Here is a 19,412-nt window from a genome sequence, read left to right as displayed (position 1 = left end):
AGGTGCATTAGTCAGAGGGAAATGGGTGTGGGTGGGTTACTCTTCAGAGGGTCGGTGTGGACTGGTTGGGCCGAAGTGCCTGTTTCCACACTGTAGAGAATCTAATTTTTAAAAAATCCTCGTGTCTGCGTGGGTTTCCTTCAGGTGCTCCGGTTTCCTCTCACAGTCCAAAGATGTGCAAGTTAGGTGAATTGGCCATGCTTAATTGCCCGTAGTGTTCAGGGACGTGTAGGTTAGGTGCATTAGGTGGATATAGGGTAGGGGAAATGGGTTTGAGTGGATTACTCTTTGGAGGGTCAGTGTGAACTTGTTGGGCCGAAGGGCCTGCTTCCACACTGTAAGGATATCCAGGACCCTTTGGTCCTCATATTGGAAGGATAGTAAATGAATACTTCAGTTTGGTGTTCACTCTGGAAAAGAACAACATAGGTACAAAATTCAGGAAAAGAGACTGTGAGGAATTTGCAGTTTGATGTAAGAAATGGGGAAGTATTGGAGCCTCTATCATGTTTAAAACGGACAAATCCCCTGGCCCGGTGAATTGCACCCCAGGCTGCTGTGGGAGGTGAGGCAAGAAATTGCAGGGTTTCTAACACAAATATTTTATTCTTTGCTGGCCATAGGGGAAGTGCCAGAGGACTGAAGGATGGCTAATGTAGTTCCACTTTTCAAGAAGGGTGGTAGAAATAAACCAGGAAATTAGTCTGGTAAGTATCACGTCAGTGATGGGTAAACTGCTGTAAAAATTTCTAAAGGAGAGAATTAATATCCACTTGGAAAGGAATGGGTTAATTAGGGCTAGTCAATATGGCTTTTTCAAAAGAGATCAAACCCAACAAATTTCTTAGAATATTTTTGAAAATGTGGTCAAGTGTGTGGATGAGGGAAATTCAGTTGATGTGGTTGATATGCATTTTTGCAAATCTTTTGACAAGGTCCCGCATGGGACACTGAGAGGATTTAAGTATATGGAACTCAGGGAAACTTGTCTTGATGGATCAGAAACTGGCTTAATAATAGGACACAAAGGTTAGTGGTAGACGACTGAGTGACTGGAGGCCAGTGTCCAGCGGTATACCGTAAGGACCAGTACTGGAGACTCTCATTGTTTAATATAGATGGAAATGTGGGGGGAATGTTCAGTAAATTTTCAGATTAAATCAAGATTCATTGAGTATTTAATAGGGAAAATGGTTGTATGTTACAGGAAGATATAGATGGTTTGGTCAGATGGGTAGATGGCATTTAACCCTGACAAGTGGAGATGATGCACTTTGGAAGAAGAAAGATGAGGGAGTATTTAATGAATGGCAGACACTGGGTAGCTTAGAGGAGCAGAGGGATCTTGGGGTAATTATTCACAGATCCCTGAAGTCAGCAGAGCACATGAATAGGATAGTTAATAAGGCATATGGGACACTTGTTTTCATCATTCATGGCATACAGTGTAAAAGCAAGGAGGTAATGTTAGAGTTGTACAGAGCATTGGTTAGGCTACAACTTACGTACTGTGTGCAGTTCTGGTCATCTCACTACAGTAAGGATCTGATAGCCCTAGAGGAGGTACAGAGGAAATTGGGATGGGTTGCAGAGTATGGAATGGAGAAATTGAGCTATTAGGAGAGATTAGATAGGCTTGGATTGTTTTCTTAGAGCAGTGAAGACTGAGGGGGGACATGATTGAGGTGCATAAAATTGAAGGATATGGACGGGTGAATAGAGAGCACTGTTCCTCTTGGTTGCGGGGTCAATCAGGAAGGGCTACAGTCTTAGGGTAAGGGGAAGGAAATTCAGAGGGGACTTGAGAAAAAGCTTTTTCTCTTTGAGTGGTGGGAACCTGGAATGCACTGCCTGGGAAGGTAGTTGAGGCTGGAAACCTTGAAAAAGATATTTGGACGAGCACGTGAAAATATAACATTCAAGGATATGTGACAAGTACAGGAAATTGGGATGAGCAAGTCTTTAGTGGTAGTTGTGTCAGTACAGAATTAATGGACCAAAGGGTCTTTTCTGCACAGTATCACTCTCTGATGATTCTATAACATCCTTCCCTGTAGTGAAGGAGCCAAACAGTGGAGGCTCCTGATTCAGAGACTGACTTTTGCCCCAATTATCAGATCTTCTTTCTATTTCTTCTCAGCCAGCATCACAATGTGATGTTAAATAATTAAAGAGTGACACCTGTAAAGACAAACAAGGAGGGTGCGTCGTGTATGTTAGCTCTCCAGTGTGGTCCTTTAGTTTTTTTCCTGTATGTAAAAGTAGTTTGGTGTTAGAAGAGGTGCCTTCCAAATGATATGTGATTCTTTGATGCCTTTCCCCTAGTGGATTATTTATCTATCATGCTTCTTATGCTGTGATACATATAAATCAAACATCAATTATGACTTAATAGATAGCTGTGTGAGTCTTTTGACCCTATGAGTTCAAGACCCAACTCCTGAGACTTTAGTCCAAAACAGCCACCTGTTCAGTGAAATACCAAAGGGGCACTGCATTGTCAGAGGTGACATCTTTCTAATTAAATATTAAAACAAATACCTCACTGGCCACTGAAGTGGTTGTGTCTACCTTGGATTCCAGCATCCACAGTAAAAATTTCCATAGCAATATTTTGAAGAAAAGCAGACTCATTCATCCCAATGCCCTGGCCAATACCAACACTAAAAACAGATGAACTGCTCATTCATTACATTGCTATTACCAGGACCACGCTGTCCACAAATTGGTTGAATTTGACATCAAGACAATCACTATGTCTAATTGTAAAGGGGTTAGAGATGTCATGCAAATATTGTTCGTCCTGTTGCTACAGGTTTCATCAGTCATGGCATACAGTGTAAGAGCAAGGAGGTAATGTTACCTGGATACCTCTCTCCAGGTATTTTCAGCCTCCTGGAGCACCATCTCAATATGGCTCTTCCATTGTTCTCTTGATTGCTCCCCAACCCTTCACCTTACCTAAACTCAGTTGCTCTAGTCCCACTGCAGGACAATGGTCACTAGGTCTTTGCTATACAGCTGAAAGTGATATGAGCTATTTGTTTTATTATCCCATGCATTTGGAGGCAAAGGAATGATTAGGTGTAGCCAGCATTGTGTGAGGGATATTCTGTCTCACAAACTTGTTTCAGTTTTTTGTGGAAGTAACCAAAAAGATTGATAAGGGCAGAGGGGTAGATGCTGTTTACTTGGAATTTAATAAAGCCTTTGATAAGGTTTCACATGGTAGATTAATTAGGCAAGTTAGATCACATGGGATGCAGAGTGAGTTTGCTAGTTGGATACAAAATTGGCTTAATGGTAGGAGACAGAGGATGGTGGAAGAGACTAGGTGTTTTTGGACTAGGGGCCTGTGACCAGTGGCGTTCCACAGGGATCAGTACTAGGTCCACTTTTGTTAGTCATTTATGTAAATGATTGGATTAGAATATAGGAGGCATGGTTAGCAAGTTTGCATATGACACAAAATTGGTGGCATAGTGGAGAGTGATGAAGGTTGTTCAAAATTACAAAGATCTTCTTCAATTGGGTCAATGAGCTGAGAAGTTGCAGATGGAATTTAATTTGGATATACGCAGGCTTTGCATTTTGGTAAAACAAACAGGGACAGAACTTCTTCAATTAATGGTAGAGCCTTGGGTAGTGTTGTAGAACAGAGGGGTTCATATACACAATTGTTTGAAATTTACATCACAAATAGACAGGATGGTTAAGGCGGCATTTGGCATGTTTGCTTTCATTGCTCAGGCCTTTGAGTATTGGAATTGGGACATGTTGAGGTTGCAATGTTGGTGAGGCCACTTCTGGAGTACTGTGTGCAGTTCTGCTTGCCCTGTTATAGGAAAGATATTACCGTCCTGGAGAGGGTTCAGACAATATTTACCAGGATGTTGTGGGGAATGGGTGTTTGAGTAAGTGCTAGCCCATATTTCATTCCCAGGTTAGGAACATCATGGACCAGATATATGATCTCACTGTACCCTCAAATAATCCTGAGGCAAGCACAGTACAGATCAGCAGGTCCCCACCTTGCTAGCGCACTGCATCAGCAGATCCAGAACATTCACGAGAGCATAGTTCACATGCTGGTATTGTGCCCTCTATCTTTGCCCATTTGCAACAAGTTCAAGACTTGCCATGGGACCCTCAAGTAGCAGCCAGCCAACACAGCTTTCTGGCAAGGAACATTTTTTTTCAAAGGAGTCTAAGTTGGTTGTATTTGTGTTTCTAGATTGTTAATAGGAGTTTGAGAGAGACAAAAATGAAATAAATCCACAAACAAGATGGTTGGCTTTGTCATGAATATACTCTTTAATATGCAGGATTTTACAGCCAGCTAGTCACCTCAAATAACTCAGAAAGCTATACCAGTAAACTTTGTTCTTCTCTGATTATTGGAACTCCGGGTTACCAAAGCATTTACTTACAGTGCTTATAGAAAACAGGTTCTGGTTTACAGTTGTCCATAGTGCCAGCTGACTTTTTAAAAATTAATTCTGAAGACAACAGTAGTTTGAACAGCTTCATTCAGACACATTCAACATTACAATAACCATGCATTACGAACTTTACAAAAACACACATCCCATCTGCCCGATCAATATTTATCCAAGAGTTGACAAGGATGTCAAAACATCTAGTTTTGAATTATTTAGATGACACAGGCTGATGCATCATTAAACATTACTGGAGGTGACATCCCAAGGCTGTGATTTCAATTCTGAGAGGAATGTCTGTGAGAAAAGTTACAATTTGCGAAGTTCACTTTGAGTCACTGGACAGTGGCACAGAGTGCTCTGATATACACAACCAGTAATGGGATGGAAATAAACAAAAAATCAATTTCAATAACATTATAAAATGCCTTCAACTTCTATAGCATTTCAATGTAATAACTGAAAATGCTCTTATAATGTTTTGTTATGTTAGAGAGTAATTAACACATTTTTATATTTAAAAAGCGAGGATTGTGAAGTAGTCGATGGCCCTGGAGTCATAGTCTCAAAGCTGCAGTATACTTCAATAAAGGGGCTGGTATTTTGTCATTATTAAGGTAATTTGATTGTAATATTGATTAAAGTTACCTGATGTATATCTTTGCACTATTTCCCCAACACTTGGACACAGCCTCCAGTACAGACTGGGATGGAACAGAGATACAGCGCCACAGGAAGTATTTCCAGGCCCTGTTTGAAATGAATTTATTCCCCAAATCTAATGCATATCCTCCACTACCTACTATAATCAAAGATATTCCCTGCCCCTAACACATTCCAAATTGTCTCTCTTTCCTTTACTGAAAACACAAACACTTGCTGAGGTACAGTTCCACAAGCACTGCTCACCATCCACTAATACACCAAAGGTTGTCATATCCCCACCCCACCCACAATACACATATGTTTGTACAGTGAATATTGGTGAAGTGTCTGACTGCAAGGCCATCCATGCACAAGGCCATCTCTGTTTTCACATCTGAATGCATTCCAAATTATTTGTCAATTCCAACAGAGACCTTGGCTGAGATTAGCAGAGGAGCGGGCTGGGAGTTAAATCCTGGAGCCTGAATGAACCTTGCCAACAGGAACACATTACTTGGTAAACTGTTAGAGGTATTGCCTCCTGTTCACTTCCCTAACTAGTGCAATTGCTGCTCTGCATACTAAGTATATGTTGTAAAGGATAGGCTTGAGCTTTAATCCTTAAATCCAAATAAACAACATTAGTTTGACGAAGAACCTGACAAATGACAATGATTATAAAGCTATCTGCACTAACCAAACATGGATTCTTAGTGTTTTCAATAAAAGGGATTTCTGCTATGATTGAGAATTAAATTTTCCTATTAAAAGGATAATCTGCTCCCTCCTCCCATCACCCCCATCCAAAGATTGTCAAAAATGGGACAAGCAATGTTTGGATTGAGCTCAACCTGAACGAACCAGCATATTCTGCAGAAAGATAACTGCACAACAGTCTTGAGTTGGAGATGTCAGTGTTGGACTGGGGTGTACAAAGTTAAAAATCACACAACACCAGGTTACGGTCCAACAGGTTTAATTGGAAGCACACTAGCTTTCAGAGCATCGCTCCTTCATCAGGTGAGAGTGCCTGATGAAGGAGCGACGCTCTGAAAGCTAGTGTGCTTCCACGTAAACCTGTTGGACTATAATCTGGTGTTGTGTGATTTTTAACTTTGCACAGCAGTCTGTTAGTAGTGACAAGAGACCCTCTTGTCACTGCAAATGGGTCAAAATTCAAAACATTCTTCTGTCTTTTCCCTTGACTGGCAACAGATCTAGTGTTTTCTATTCAGATTTCAGACTTCCAGGATTCATAACATTAAAAGGCTTCTTTGGGGATTCTAACTGCAGTCAACATACAATCAGTAAAGTTGCACGGCAGATAGTTTGGAATACCTGGCTTGACACTCTAGGGGTAGGTTATCATTTTGTCAATCCTGCCTGAAAGGCCCATCACCCAAAGACATCAGTTAAGAAAAAGCCCTTTGACATGGGCCACTGCTATGTTTCATCATGGGTAATAATCCAAGCCAGTAACAACTCCCACCCACCGAACCAATGGCACATTCCCCTCTTTTGACTCACCCTGCTACTAGCCCACATGACACAGAGAATGTGAATCGAAGAAATTCAAGGAGTGCTTGGCATGACTATACACAATATAAATACTTGTATTAGGGATTTAGTCCTTCTCCCTTGTTGCCCCCCCCCCACCTCTCCTAACATTTGGTGTTGCAATCTAGGGAATATTCTTTGCATAGCAAATCAGCAAGTACTACTTCTCCATGAAGTCCATTAACAATGAGTTAAGCCCGGTATTAAGGGATACTAGTTGAGAGGGGAATTCAATCCCAGCAGTCAAACTGCTGCATCATCTGAGATCAGAGGGCTAAGCTCAAACTTGAAGATTAAATCTGGCCCTGCAGGGTCTGAATGGAGCAGTGCACAAACCAAATTCCTTCCTGTGAGGTAATCACAGAATGACATCTGTATGTGTAAACTGTATTTTAATTCACAACAGTTTCATACTGGTACAGTTAATGTATTCCAAGTCTTCATAATAGCAGTTGCAATTCCAAGCATGATTTAGGGCAATATTTTTAACTCACTTTTAATTTATATTCAGCCCCATCTGACTGAGGGAATGAGATATCCGTCCTGCTAACAGACTCCACTGGAACCAAACCAAATGTGCAGACTATTCTGCAGCCCATACAATCCTAACCCAATTCTGACAAACCAACTTTGAAATGAATGCAAACTAGTGTTTCACTCTAACCCACAATTTTATCAACTCCTCTCTCCATGCTCCAGTCCATCACTGACGCAACACAACCAAATGGTCAGTGATATTCTAAACTAGATTCGGAGAAGCCACAGCATCAAGGTTTAAAGCAAGCAACTAAATCAGCACAGCAAGCTTCAAACAGAGATTTCATAGCAAGGAAAGAGTCTTTCCCCCTTCCCTCTTTTTTGTAAAAACCAAAGGTATAAGGGTGTAGTGTAGGCTGTAGCTCAGCAGAACTGAAAGCAGCAAGTTCCCTTTAAACTTTGATCTTGAATTAGGCCAGCTGAATGTCACCATCTTTTAAAAAACAATTTTTATGAACTCAGTGAACTTTTCAAGGCAAGGACTGAGTGCTGTACAAAAGGAACGTTTTCCACTCCGGGCACCCATTGTCAGGACTAAATGCTCATAAGGTCCACAAAGGTATGGGGAAAACACACTGACCTACACTGACCTTTCAAGTGCTCCAAGGCAGGCACAGTATGCCTTAGATATAGACTAAGCTTTAACCTACTCTCCTCTCCTCTCTGTTCTAAGTGCGTGACACAGTTGCAACATGCCCCTACTACAACAGAGACTTTTTCCTGGGTTCCACATCAGTCACAATATGGCCCTTTGTGAGGTTTTAAGTTTAGTGTCAATTAGGGACAATTTTGTACAGTAAGTCCAAGACAACTATGAACTGTATTGAAAGAGACTGACTTCTTGGGAAAATTAGAAGAGGAGATCCAGAACTGGATTTGCTCCCATGCACCAGAGAAGAAACACTAGCATCTAACTTAGCACATCGCCCAGTTTGCCAGATCAACCCTCTCAATAAGGCATGAGAAGATGGCGCAAAATAAAATTGGTGCTGAGGGAATGTGTCCAGCACTAAAGCTTCAAAAGAGATGTAGCACCATTATCAAACACAACTTTAGTACGGGATTTTACGTCCTTGTTTTGAGTTTAAGTGCATGACCCATTATTATTAGCCATGTACTGATGGGTCAGATACCTAACAGCTGAAAGGCTAATGGGAATTTTACAAACACGGAAGGGAGATATGTGCCACCATTTTTCCACACTGGGGACCACGCATGCTGTACCAGCAAAGGTTTCCAGCAGAAATGGGGATTAGGGGAGGGAGAGCGAAGAGAAATAAGATCACCACCAGCCCATGCACTACCAGCAACCTTTAGTGATATACAGAGACGCAAGTTTTAAATAATAATTATCTTTTTTCAAAAGCATTACTAAGCTAAGCCTATTGCACATTCCAACATGTTTTCTTAAAAAAAAAGGGTATTATATGTTTCATAATCCAGTGACAGAATCAGAATAGCTGTGGAAATGGCATCAAAGGAAAGACAAAAGAAAACAAGTTTGCCACATTGTTCTGCATTAGTTAAATATGCCTTGAGGAACCACTTATATGCTCACAGCAAGAGGGGCAGCTGACTGCTAATGAGCATTGACCAAGTTGTGTGCTGCTTACTTTATCGAAACCCCCGTAAGACACAGTGCATGCCTCTGGATAGGCATCACTTAAAGATTAACACGTTTCCTTTTCAAAAAAAGTGCGACAAAAGGCAAAATAACAAACAAAAAAAGCTCTCAAATATTAAATATTCTAAGCTTCTGCTGCATAGCTGATCTCTAAAGCAAGTCTTGATTGGGGAAAGGGCAGTCGGGTGGGGAGTCAAGGGTGGAATAGCTGTCCCTTCAGATTTGTTTCTTCTCTCTTTTTCATTACTAAGTATAAAGTAAAAGTCAAGGATTCACAGGCAGTTCACTCCTGTTTCTCTGCCAACTGTTGCTGTGGCAGTGACCCCGCTGCCACCCTCGACTAGGTAAACGGTGGTGCTGGATTTTGAGCGCCCCACTGCACCACTGTTGTTGTTGACCTCACCATCAATGGGTTCTGTTGAAATGACCCACGTAGAAGGTCGCCATCTCTTTAGGGAATACGGAGTTTTAACTCGCTTTTTGATCTTGTCTCCAGAGGAGGCTTGCTTATTCTCCTGCGTCGTCTCACCTGGATGGGTTTGGGCAGGGGAAGGAATAAAACATTATGTCACTTCAGTAATGATCACTGTACTATACTGACTTGCCTCACAATCACCCACAGCCTCTCATGTTATTTTAAAATCATCAACATTTTGTTTTATCTGTTTTGCTGAAAGTTGATTAGTTTTCCATGGTATTGTCTACAGACAGTTTAGGATTTGGAGCACATTGTGACTTCTGGCAGCTTCAAAGGGCCTATTTTTGGAAAGTCGCTGCTTGGTTACACCACATGGACCACTGGCAGAATCAGGAAAATAGAAATATGTGAGACTTCTTCTAAGTATCTTGGCCCAGGTGGGAAGAACCCAGTATAAAGAGACTGGGTAGCTTTTTCACTTCTTTGATAAGAGTGTAGCTAAAGGTGGCAAATGAACTGTGACAAAGGCATGCAGCATTATATACAAAGACTGTATACAAATAAATACATGTTTTTCCTACACCTTGCTTGAAGGTACTGACCCTTTGTTGGCTCCATGATCACTTTCACAAGTAACCCTAGACAGACCAATGCTTCCCAAACATCATCTCAGTGATCTCATTTTGAGGCTCGGGAATTGTCATACTGCCTCATTGAGAATAGCACAAAGTGTTTGGGAACAGGAGTGGGAGGTGCGAGAGCGAGGGCCTGAATGGATCTAAAAGCATAGTATGATTCCAAAGGGCCTGAATTCAGAATGTCAGAGCCCTTTGAAATAATACTTTATTTTTAGGTCATTTCAGATCCATTCAGTTGATCAGTTTTTGGTTGGCTCATGAGCAGGAGGTATGCTCCCTCAAAGGGTAACTTCTTCACAAAGAGTATGGTATGTGGATGCAATAAACTGCCAGATAACGTGGTGGAGGCAGGTACTATTACAACATTTAAAAGGCTTTATATATACATATATGAATAGGAAGGGTTTAGAGGGATATGGGCAAAATGCTAGCAAATGAGAATAAGTCAAATTGGGTGTTTAATTGGCGCAGATAAGTTGGATCAAAGGGGCTGTTTCTGTGCTGTTTGATTCTATGTCTCGATGTATGACAATCTTTTTGAGTATCAATAGCCATCTCAAAACTGGATATTTGTCATGGACATGTTTGTTACTTTCCAGATTGAGTATTTGCGTGTTCAGTTTTACAAATGGATAACAATTAGCACCATGAGTCCTGCCCCTCCAATTTGAGTAACTCAAGAATTATCCAGACTGGCAGCAGTTAACTCCATGTAAACTAGGAATTCCCTACTACTTACATTGTATACTACAGCTGTCCAAAACATTGGCTGATGAAAGATCGAGCGAGTTTGGCCGCTCAGCTCTCCTCCCTTGTCGCCGTGCTACTGGCACCATTTGGTGATCCTGGCTGTCGGTCAGTGCTCCCTCTGCCACAGTGCACTGATTGCTGTTATTATTGTTGGAGTTTGTCCTCCCCTGATCAAGTGGTCGGTCTCTCCTGTCCATTAGCCGTTCGACAATAATGTCATCACGTGTGGCCTGTTGCTCCCTCCTCAGGAGTGGCTCATGCTCATCTGGGCTGGAGTTTATGTTCACTCTGCTGTCGTCGCCACTAAACTGGGACTGGAGGATCTCGTGGCTCCGGTGACTTGATGAATTGGACGTCTGAGGACTGGACACTGAGCCGTTAACATATTGCTTGACCACTGGATGTGGGTTCCCTGCATGGCATCTTCCAGCGATGCCATTCGCTGTGACAGTTACTACTTGGGGCTCACCTGCATTTATGGTATTCATTTTTGCCACCCCAGTCTCCACCTGCTTGAGATTGGACTTGTGCTTACCGCCAAACTTCAGCCGCGATTCCTTTGACACATTTTTGGTGTTGAGAGGAAGGCTAGTAGGTCTCTTGGGGATGTTCTGTTGCTTGGGTAGGGGGTACATTTGAGTGGCTGGGATGTCAGGGATCAAGCAGACCTGACTGGTGCTCGGCTGTGAGAAATCCTGGTGCCCGGTTACTTCAGCTGCCAGCTTTATTAGAGGGTACAATAAACTGGGGTTGCTTCCGCTAAGAGGATCTGGCCCGCTAAACTGCTTCAGGGAGTGCTCCATCAAGTTTTCATCTGAACTCTCCTTGAGGTTCTTGTCCACCTCCTTAGGATCTAGCTTGTTGGTCTCAAGGTCTTCTTCAGTCAGCTGCAGACACACTGGGGTGGGGCCCAGGGATGACAGCAAATTTGCTGCTTGTGTGTTAGTGTCCTCGGAGTATTGCGTCTCTGATATGGTGGACATGGCAGTGCTAGGAGTGAGGCCTGCAGTATTTGTGGTGGTGGTTGTTGCTGACAAACTAGTGACACTAGTTTCCGGGCTAGGGATACGAGCCTGAGCCTGCTGCCTTTCATAATTGATAGAGTTACGGTTCTTCTCACTGGCAGTCGATGGGGTTCCAGATGTGGAGTTGTCTGTGGAGATGTTTTTTACCATGCCTTCAGAATGGTGAAGGGAATCTTCAATGTATGAGGAAGAGGAATAATCGGGGTAGGGTCCCATCTTTGGCACTCGCCGACTGTGTGAAAGGTTTCTGCAATAAGAAAGCCAAAATGTCAAATAGCAATACTGGTAAAAGAATAACGGGAATGCTGGGAGCTGTCCAGGACATGGTGATAAACGGGGTAGAATGGGAGATACTAGTGCAAGGAGACAATTGAGGAGAGGACACTATCAGAACATTCAGTTTAGAGACAGCAGAGGCTTAAAATGAAAGCTTCAGCAGCAGAAGAGTTGAATTGGTTCAGGAGATGAGCAATGTTGGGGAGCGGGGAAGTAGACAGGCGTTCTCCTGAGAAGTATGGACCCTGGAAATGCCCACTTCAGAATCAAATTGTTGCCAAAACTGCAAATAATCTGGTTCAGCCTGAAACAATAACTGGGAAATGATGGCAGGCAATGATATTGATAGTTATGTTAAAGAATTAATATTGGGAATTGAAAGCACTAAAATGATCAAAACCATTGTCTAACTACTGTAGGATTTGCATGTTCCAAGTCTGAATACCAGATAAGCAGTTTGACAGCACAGAGACATTGGAGGGGTCAAAAACAATAGCAATGAATTAGAGCTGCATGCTGTATGTATATGAAAGCTGACTTTAAATCTCGCAATGTTATCACTAAGAAATAGCACATAGATAAGGAAAAGAAGGGGGTTAAGGATGGTCCTTAGAGGATTTCAGAGGTGACGATGTAGGTGTGGGCAAAACAATACAATGCTATGGATGTTCTGGTCATTACTAGATAAGTAGGAGTTGAAGCAAGTTAAGGAACAGTCCCACTGAGCTGAGCTATGGAGGAAAAGTGTTGAAAGAAATTAGTGGGGATGATTGTGTTAGTGCTGAGGCCAAGGAGAAAACAAAATACACCACAGTCAGGTCAGAGGACATTGTTTATGATTTGTCTATAGATATTTCAGATATGGAGACCCAACAGGAGAGATCTAAATTTGAAGTCTCAGGAAAAAATAAATGAGCAGGAATCTGGGAAGTGTTAACACCTTTAAAAACTTTCAAGAAGATTTTACTAGCAGAGGACATACATGTCGAAGTCTACAGCCTACTTGTTATCCAGGAGCACATATTTAAAGCTGAAAAATAGTAATCTCAAAATAAGCAATACTTTAGGAAGCTTAGAGGAATATAGAAAGTACAGAGGTGAAGGTAGAAAGGACCTTATGAAAGTAAAGAGAGGATATGGGCAAAATACTGTCAAATACAATGTTTAAAAATCTAAAGATGCTTTATCAGTGTATTAAAAGGATGACTAACTAATCAGATGTGTATGTGATAACTTAAGGGTCAATGCAGAAGGTGACGGCAGGGCTCTTGTGAGTATTCCTGATGAAGGACCCCTGCCCGAAATATCGATTTTCCTGCTCCTCGGATGCTGCCTGACCTGCTGTGCTTTTCCAGCACCACTCTAATCTCCAGCATCTGCAGTCCTCACTTTGGCCTCTTCTGAGTGTTTTGTCTCTTCACAAAGGAGAGGGATGATGCAGACATTCTAATTAAAGAGGAGTGTGAAATATTAGATAATGAGAACAGAAGTATTGGGGAATTAATCTCTTGAAAATGGATAAATGACCAGGGAGAGATGAATTGCCTGTTAAAATAAAGCTAGGGATAAAACAAGAATGCATTGAGAATATTTTCCAATCCTCATGAGATACAGGTGAAACATGAGAGGACTGAAGGTCTGCATATGTTGCATTATTATTTAACATTCAAATAATAACAGCGAGTCAGTCTGGCATCAGTGGTGGGAAAATCACTAAAAGTGACGTGAGAGGTGGGATTACTTGGATGGTCATTAAATCAGGGATGGTCAGCAAGGTTTTGAGTTGGACGCAAAATTAGCTCAGTGACAGGAAACAGATGGTAATGGTTGACGCTTGTTTTTGCAAAAGGAAATTGTTGTCCACTCGTGCTGCACAAGTTTCAGTGTTGGATTCCATACAGATTGTGGTATATATGGATGATTTAGACTTAAATGTGAGAAGTAATTTGTTGACAATACAAAAATTGGACAGGTAGTTGATACTGAAGAGGATGGCTGTGACTGCAGTATGATATTAATGGTTTTGTTGAGAGGGTAGAAAAGTGGCAAATGGAATTCAATTGGAAAAGTGGAAAGTTATACATTTGGTGAGGGCAAACAAAACAAGGGAATATGCAATAAACAAGAGTGTACTGAGAGGGCTGAGGAAGTGAAAGACTGGATGTAAGTTTGCTCGCTGAGTTGGAAGTTTCGTTTTCAGACATTTTGTCACCATACTAGGTAACATCATCAGTGAACCTCCGGTGAAGCACTGGTGTTATGTCCTGCTTTCTATTTATGTGTTTAGGTTCCTAGGGTTGGTGACGCCATTTCCTGTTCTTTTTCTCAGAGGGCAGTAAATCCAGAACCTCAACCTGAGCTACAAATCTTCTCAGAACGCACAAAATGAAAGACTCCTGAACACATACCCATAGGTCTCTGAGGGCAACAGGACAGGTCATTCAGGTGGCAAAGAAGGCACATGCGTTTTAATGGGCAAGATGTTGAATACAAGCAGGGATGAATTGCTACAAGACACAGAATAGGCCACAGGTGAAAGTTTATGTGTACAGTTCTGGTTATCACCTTAAAGGAAGGAGGTAGTTGCTCCAAAGACCAGATAGTAAAGATTTACAAGAACGTTGCCAGGACTTGAAATTGAAACTATGAGCAAAGATTGGATAGGCTAGGGTTACATAACAAACAGGAGCAGGAATAGTCCATTTGGCCCCTCAAGTCGGCCCAACACCATTCAACAAGTTCATAGCCAATCTGCCTCAGGCCTCAACACCTTTCTCATGACAGCTCAGCATAGCTGTCAATGCCCTGATATTTCATGCACCTCCTTTTTAAATACTTTCAAATATAGCCTTCACAACTCTCTGCGGTAGAGAATTCCAGAAAGCACTACACTCTGGGAGAAAAATACCTTCACACTTCAGTTTTAAAGGAGTGTCCCCTTATTCTGTAACTATGTGCCCTAAATTCAGATTTCCCCCTTGAGTGAAAACATCTTCTCAACATCTATCCTATCAAGCCCCCTCAGAATCTTGTATGTTTAAGTAAGATCATCCCTCATTCTTCTAAATTTGAATGAATAAAGGCCTAATCTGTTTAATTATTCTTTTTAAGTAAACTCTTTCAACATAGGTTTTAGCCAAATGAATCTCTTTAAAATGCCTGCAATGCCAATATATCTTTTCTTAAAGACAGAGATGAAAACTGCACAATAGTGCTCTAGGTGCAGCCTCACCAACACCCTGTTCAATAGTAATAAGACTTCCCTGTTCTTAAACACCAACTATGTGGCAATAAAAATCAAAATTCCATTTGCCTTTCTAATTATATTTTGTACCTCTATGCAAATGTTTGTGTTTCATGTGCAAGAACATCCAAATCCCTTTACACCACACTTTTTGGAATCTCTTTCTCCTGCAACCCCCCCCGCCCATTTAAATAATCATCTTACCTTTTGATTCTTTCTACCAAACAGCAAGACCTCACACTTTTCCACATTAAACTTCATCTGCCAAGTTTTTATGAAAGACCCATTAATCATGAATCTCTGTTCTGAACATGGTCTTTATCCTTGCAGGTTCCAGTACTTCAGGTGCAGATCTAAGTTCCTTTTCAATGAGTTAATGGCTTCTGTCTCAACCTTTAAACTGGGCATTGAATTTCAGATACCCTGCCATCCTCTGGGGGAAAGGGTTTCTCCTCATGTCCCTTATAATCCTTCAAGCAATCACCTCAAATCTGTATCCCCTAGTAACTGACCTCTCCACTTAGGAAAACAAGAATTCCCTGATCCCTGTACCCTTATTTATTGCATTTTGTACACTTTATTACACCACTCTTCAGACTTCTCTGTTCTGAGGAAAACAGACCATAGAACATAATGTGGAATCGGTTTGGTTGTAAATAGTAAATGACACGGGAAAGAAGTATAGATGGGAATCGTCTATGGGGCCTCAAAAAGTTGCCTCACTATAGAACAAAATATAAATTGGCAAATAATGAAGGTACGTAAGAAGAACACTACAGTTGCCATGGGTGATTTTAATCTTTATATTAACTGGACAAATCATATGGCAAGGATAACATGAAAGGTGAATTTATAGAGTGCATCAGGGATTGCATCTTAGAGCAAAACATTGCAGACTCTTTCTGGAAATAGGCTATTCTAGATCTAGCAATATGTTATCAGATAGGATTACTAACAGATCTCTCAGTTCAAGATCCTCTAGCAAGTAGTAATCACAACATAGTAGAATTTTAAATTCTATTTTAAGGAGAGCAACTCGGGTCTCAACTTGATGTACTCAATTTAAATAAGGGTAATTACAGAGCACAAAGAAAGAGTTGTGTAAAGTGGCTGGGAAAATAGATGAAGGGAAAGCCAAATGATTTTTCTCAGTCACAGTAATAGAAAAGTTCATGAACATTTTGTACTTTTTGGAGTTGACAGGGGCAGGGAGAGGGGGTTAAAAGAGGAGGAATGCATAAATTGAGAGTGTTGTTTGTAAAGCGACAACAGTAAGGATCACAACAGCCCCTCAGAGATGATGTTAAGAAGGAGAATGTGCTGGAAATTTTGAAAAACATGAGGATAGCTAAGTCCCCTGGGCCAGATGGGATACATCTGAAGTGAGGGGAGAAATTGCTGCACCTTTGGCGATGATCTTTGCGTCCTCACTGTCCACTGGAGTAGTAACTGATGATTGGATGTTATTCCCTTGTTCAAGAAAGGGAATGGGGATAACTGTGGGAATTACAGACCAGTCAGGTTTACATCGGTTGTGGGCAAATTATTGGAGAGGGTTCTGAGAAACAGGATTTATGATTATTTGGAAAAGCATAGCTTGATTAGAGATAGTCAGCAGATCATGCCTCACAAGACTTATTGAATGCTTTGAGGATGTGACCAAACACACTGATGAAGGTACAGCAGTGGATGTGGTGTATATGGATTTTAGGAAGGCGTTGATAAGGTTCCCCATTCAGAAGTAAGGAGGCACGGGATACAGGGAAATTTGGTTTCTGGATACAGCATTGGCTGGCCCATAGAAAACAGAGGGGCTAGTAGATGGAAAGTATTCTGCCTGGAGCTTGGCGACCAGTGGTGTTCTGCAGGGATCTGTTCTGGGATCTCTGCTCTTTGTGATTTTTATAAATGACTTGGATGAGGAAGTGAAAGGATGGATTAGTAGGTTTGCCAATGACACGAAGGTTGGTGGAGTTGTGGATATTGTGGAGGGCTGCTGTAGGTTGTAATGGGGCATTGATAGGATGCAGAGCTGGGCTGAGAAATGGCAGATGGAGTTCAACCTGGACAAGTGTGAAGTAATGCATCTTGGAAGGTCAAATTTGAATGCAGATTATAGGGTTAAAGGAAGGATTCTTGGCACTGTGGAGGAACAGAGGGATCTTGGGGTCCACGTCTATACATCCCTCAAAGTTGCCACTCAAGTTGATAGGGTTGTAAAGAAGACGCATGGTGTGCTAGCTTTCATTAACAGGAGGATTGAGTTTAAGAGCTGTGTGGTTATGCTGCAGCTCCATGAAGCCCTGGTTAGACAACACTTGGAATATTGAGTTCAGTTCTGGTCGTCTCATTATAGGAAGGATGTGGAAGCTTTAGAGAGGGTGCAGAGGAGATTTACCAGGATGCTGCCTGGGCTGGAGGGCTTGTCTTATGAAGAAAGATTGAAGGAGCCAGGACTTTTCTCATTGAAGCAAAGAAGGATGAGAGGTGACTTGATATAGGTGTACAGGGTGGTGAGGGCATAGATAGAGTGGATAGCCAGAGACCTTTTCCCAGGGTGGAAACGGCTATCACGTGGGGGCATAATTTTAAGGTGATTGGAGGAAGGTTTAGGGGAGATGTCAGAGGTTGGTGGGTGCGTGGAATGCACTGCCAGCAGTGGCAGTAGAGTCAGTCACATTGGGACATTTAAGCGACTCTTGGATAGGCACATGGATGGTTGTAAAATGAAGGGTATATAGCTTAGTTTGATAAAAGGATGAAAGGTCAGCACAACATCGAAGGCTGAAGGGTCTATACTATGTTGTACTGTTCTGAGAGAGGTATCGAAAATAGCTGCAAGCTTACCCAAATATGGAATAGCAAGAGGGATGAAGAAATGTAGAGGAGTAGTGATGAACTGGAGGTGTGTTCTGCAGTGAAGAGGTACCGCAGAGTGGAAAAATATGGTGCAGCAATAAAGGGAGGAGGCAGAACAATCTGAATACCAAACAAAAAGTAAGAAAATGGCGATAGAAATAATGTGCTCAGGTCCAAAAGCAGTAGCCAAAATGGACTGAAAGAAATCCAGCTTTGATAAACATGCTTTTCCCTTGATGTTTGGCTACTTACCGTTCATTCTGCATAGCTGTTGTTGTAAACTGTGACATAGGATTGACGGTTGGACTCACAGACTTGTTTCGATCCCACATAACCATTAGCTCTGCCATTCTCTCTTCTGCACACTGAGCTGTGAGCCGAGCCTCTGCATCCTGGTCCCAGCAGTCATCCATTGTTTCCTTCAGTGACCGAACAGCCTGTAAAACGAGGAAATTATTCTCTTTTTTTCCCCAATTCCAGTGCATTTTATAAAAAACGCAGCTTCCTCCATTCCTGCTTGACAGTGATGATTCATACAAGGATAGATCAAAGCAAGCAGACTAAAATAATTTTAGAAAGATACTGGAAGGACTCTAGTGGCACAATAGTAGTGTCCCTACCATTGGGGCAAAAGTTCCAGGTTCAAATCCCACCAGTCCCAGAAATGTGTCATAACAGGTTGATTAATGTTTTTTTAAAAATTTTATATTAAAATTAGAAAGAAACATTTACTGACGTAAGTGGAGTGGAGCCAGGACCTATATACCAATAATCGTCTGACACGCATACTTGCCGAGAAGAATCATTGGTAATAATTGGAGTGGCAATATCAGCTGATTTTCCTTCCACAGCTCAGTCTTTTTTTAAATGACTAGGTCAAATTAGTAACTGGATCGAGATTGTCTAGAGGAATTTTGGATCTTCCAGGATTGAGCAAATTTTCATTCCATCAATTCAGGGCTGGAACTGAACTCAGTTCCTGGAACCTCTCGTTCATTGTGCTATCCTCTATTTTATACTCAGGAAAGACATTCCTTCAGCCATCAGATAGGAAAAGCATAAAATATATAAAAACATAAGGGAAAATATATGGGTTGAATGAGAAATAAACGAGGAACGATCACCTTGATGGGATTGTACTATAGACCTCCCAATAGTCAGAGGGAAATTGAGGAACAAACATGTAGAGAAATCTCAGATATTTGGAAGAATAGTAAGGTTGTAATAGTAGGTGATTTCAATTTTCCAAATAGTGACTGGGACTGCCAGGAGACATTGTGTTAAAGGCTTGGATGGTGAAAAATTTGTTAAATGTGTTCAAGGAAATTTTCTTTATTGAAATGTAAATATCCCTACAAGAGAAGGAGCAAAATGTGACATTCTCTTGGGTAATAAGATTG

General features: G+C 41.6%; 1 protein-coding gene across 2 annotated transcripts in view; it reads right to left on the bottom strand.

Moving 5' to 3' along the window:
- Positions 1–6,150: 6,150 nt before the first annotated feature.
- The window catches only part of bmpr2b (bone morphogenetic protein receptor, type II b (serine/threonine kinase)), a 248,314-nt gene continuing 235,052 nt past the window's right edge, over positions 6,151–19,412 (bottom strand). For both annotated transcript variants that reach the window (XM_043693375.1, XM_043693377.1), the window contains exons 11-13: positions 18,265–18,449; positions 10,598–11,880; positions 6,151–9,331 (exon numbers count right to left, since the gene is read on the bottom strand). In XM_043693375.1, the coding sequence (XP_043549310.1) occupies positions 9,075–9,331; positions 10,598–11,880; positions 18,265–18,449 (1,725 nt within the window). In that variant the 3' untranslated portion in view covers positions 6,151–9,074. The remainder of the gene's footprint in view (positions 9,332–10,597; positions 11,881–18,264; positions 18,450–19,412) is intronic.

The sequence above is a fragment of the Chiloscyllium plagiosum genome, chromosome 7 (genome assembly GCF_004010195.1).
Source record: "Chiloscyllium plagiosum isolate BGI_BamShark_2017 chromosome 7, ASM401019v2, whole genome shotgun sequence".
Taxonomy (NCBI): domain Eukaryota; kingdom Metazoa; phylum Chordata; class Chondrichthyes; order Orectolobiformes; family Hemiscylliidae; genus Chiloscyllium; species Chiloscyllium plagiosum.
Note: the sequence above shows the minus strand (reverse complement) of the source record. Positions and strands in the feature narration are given on the sequence as shown.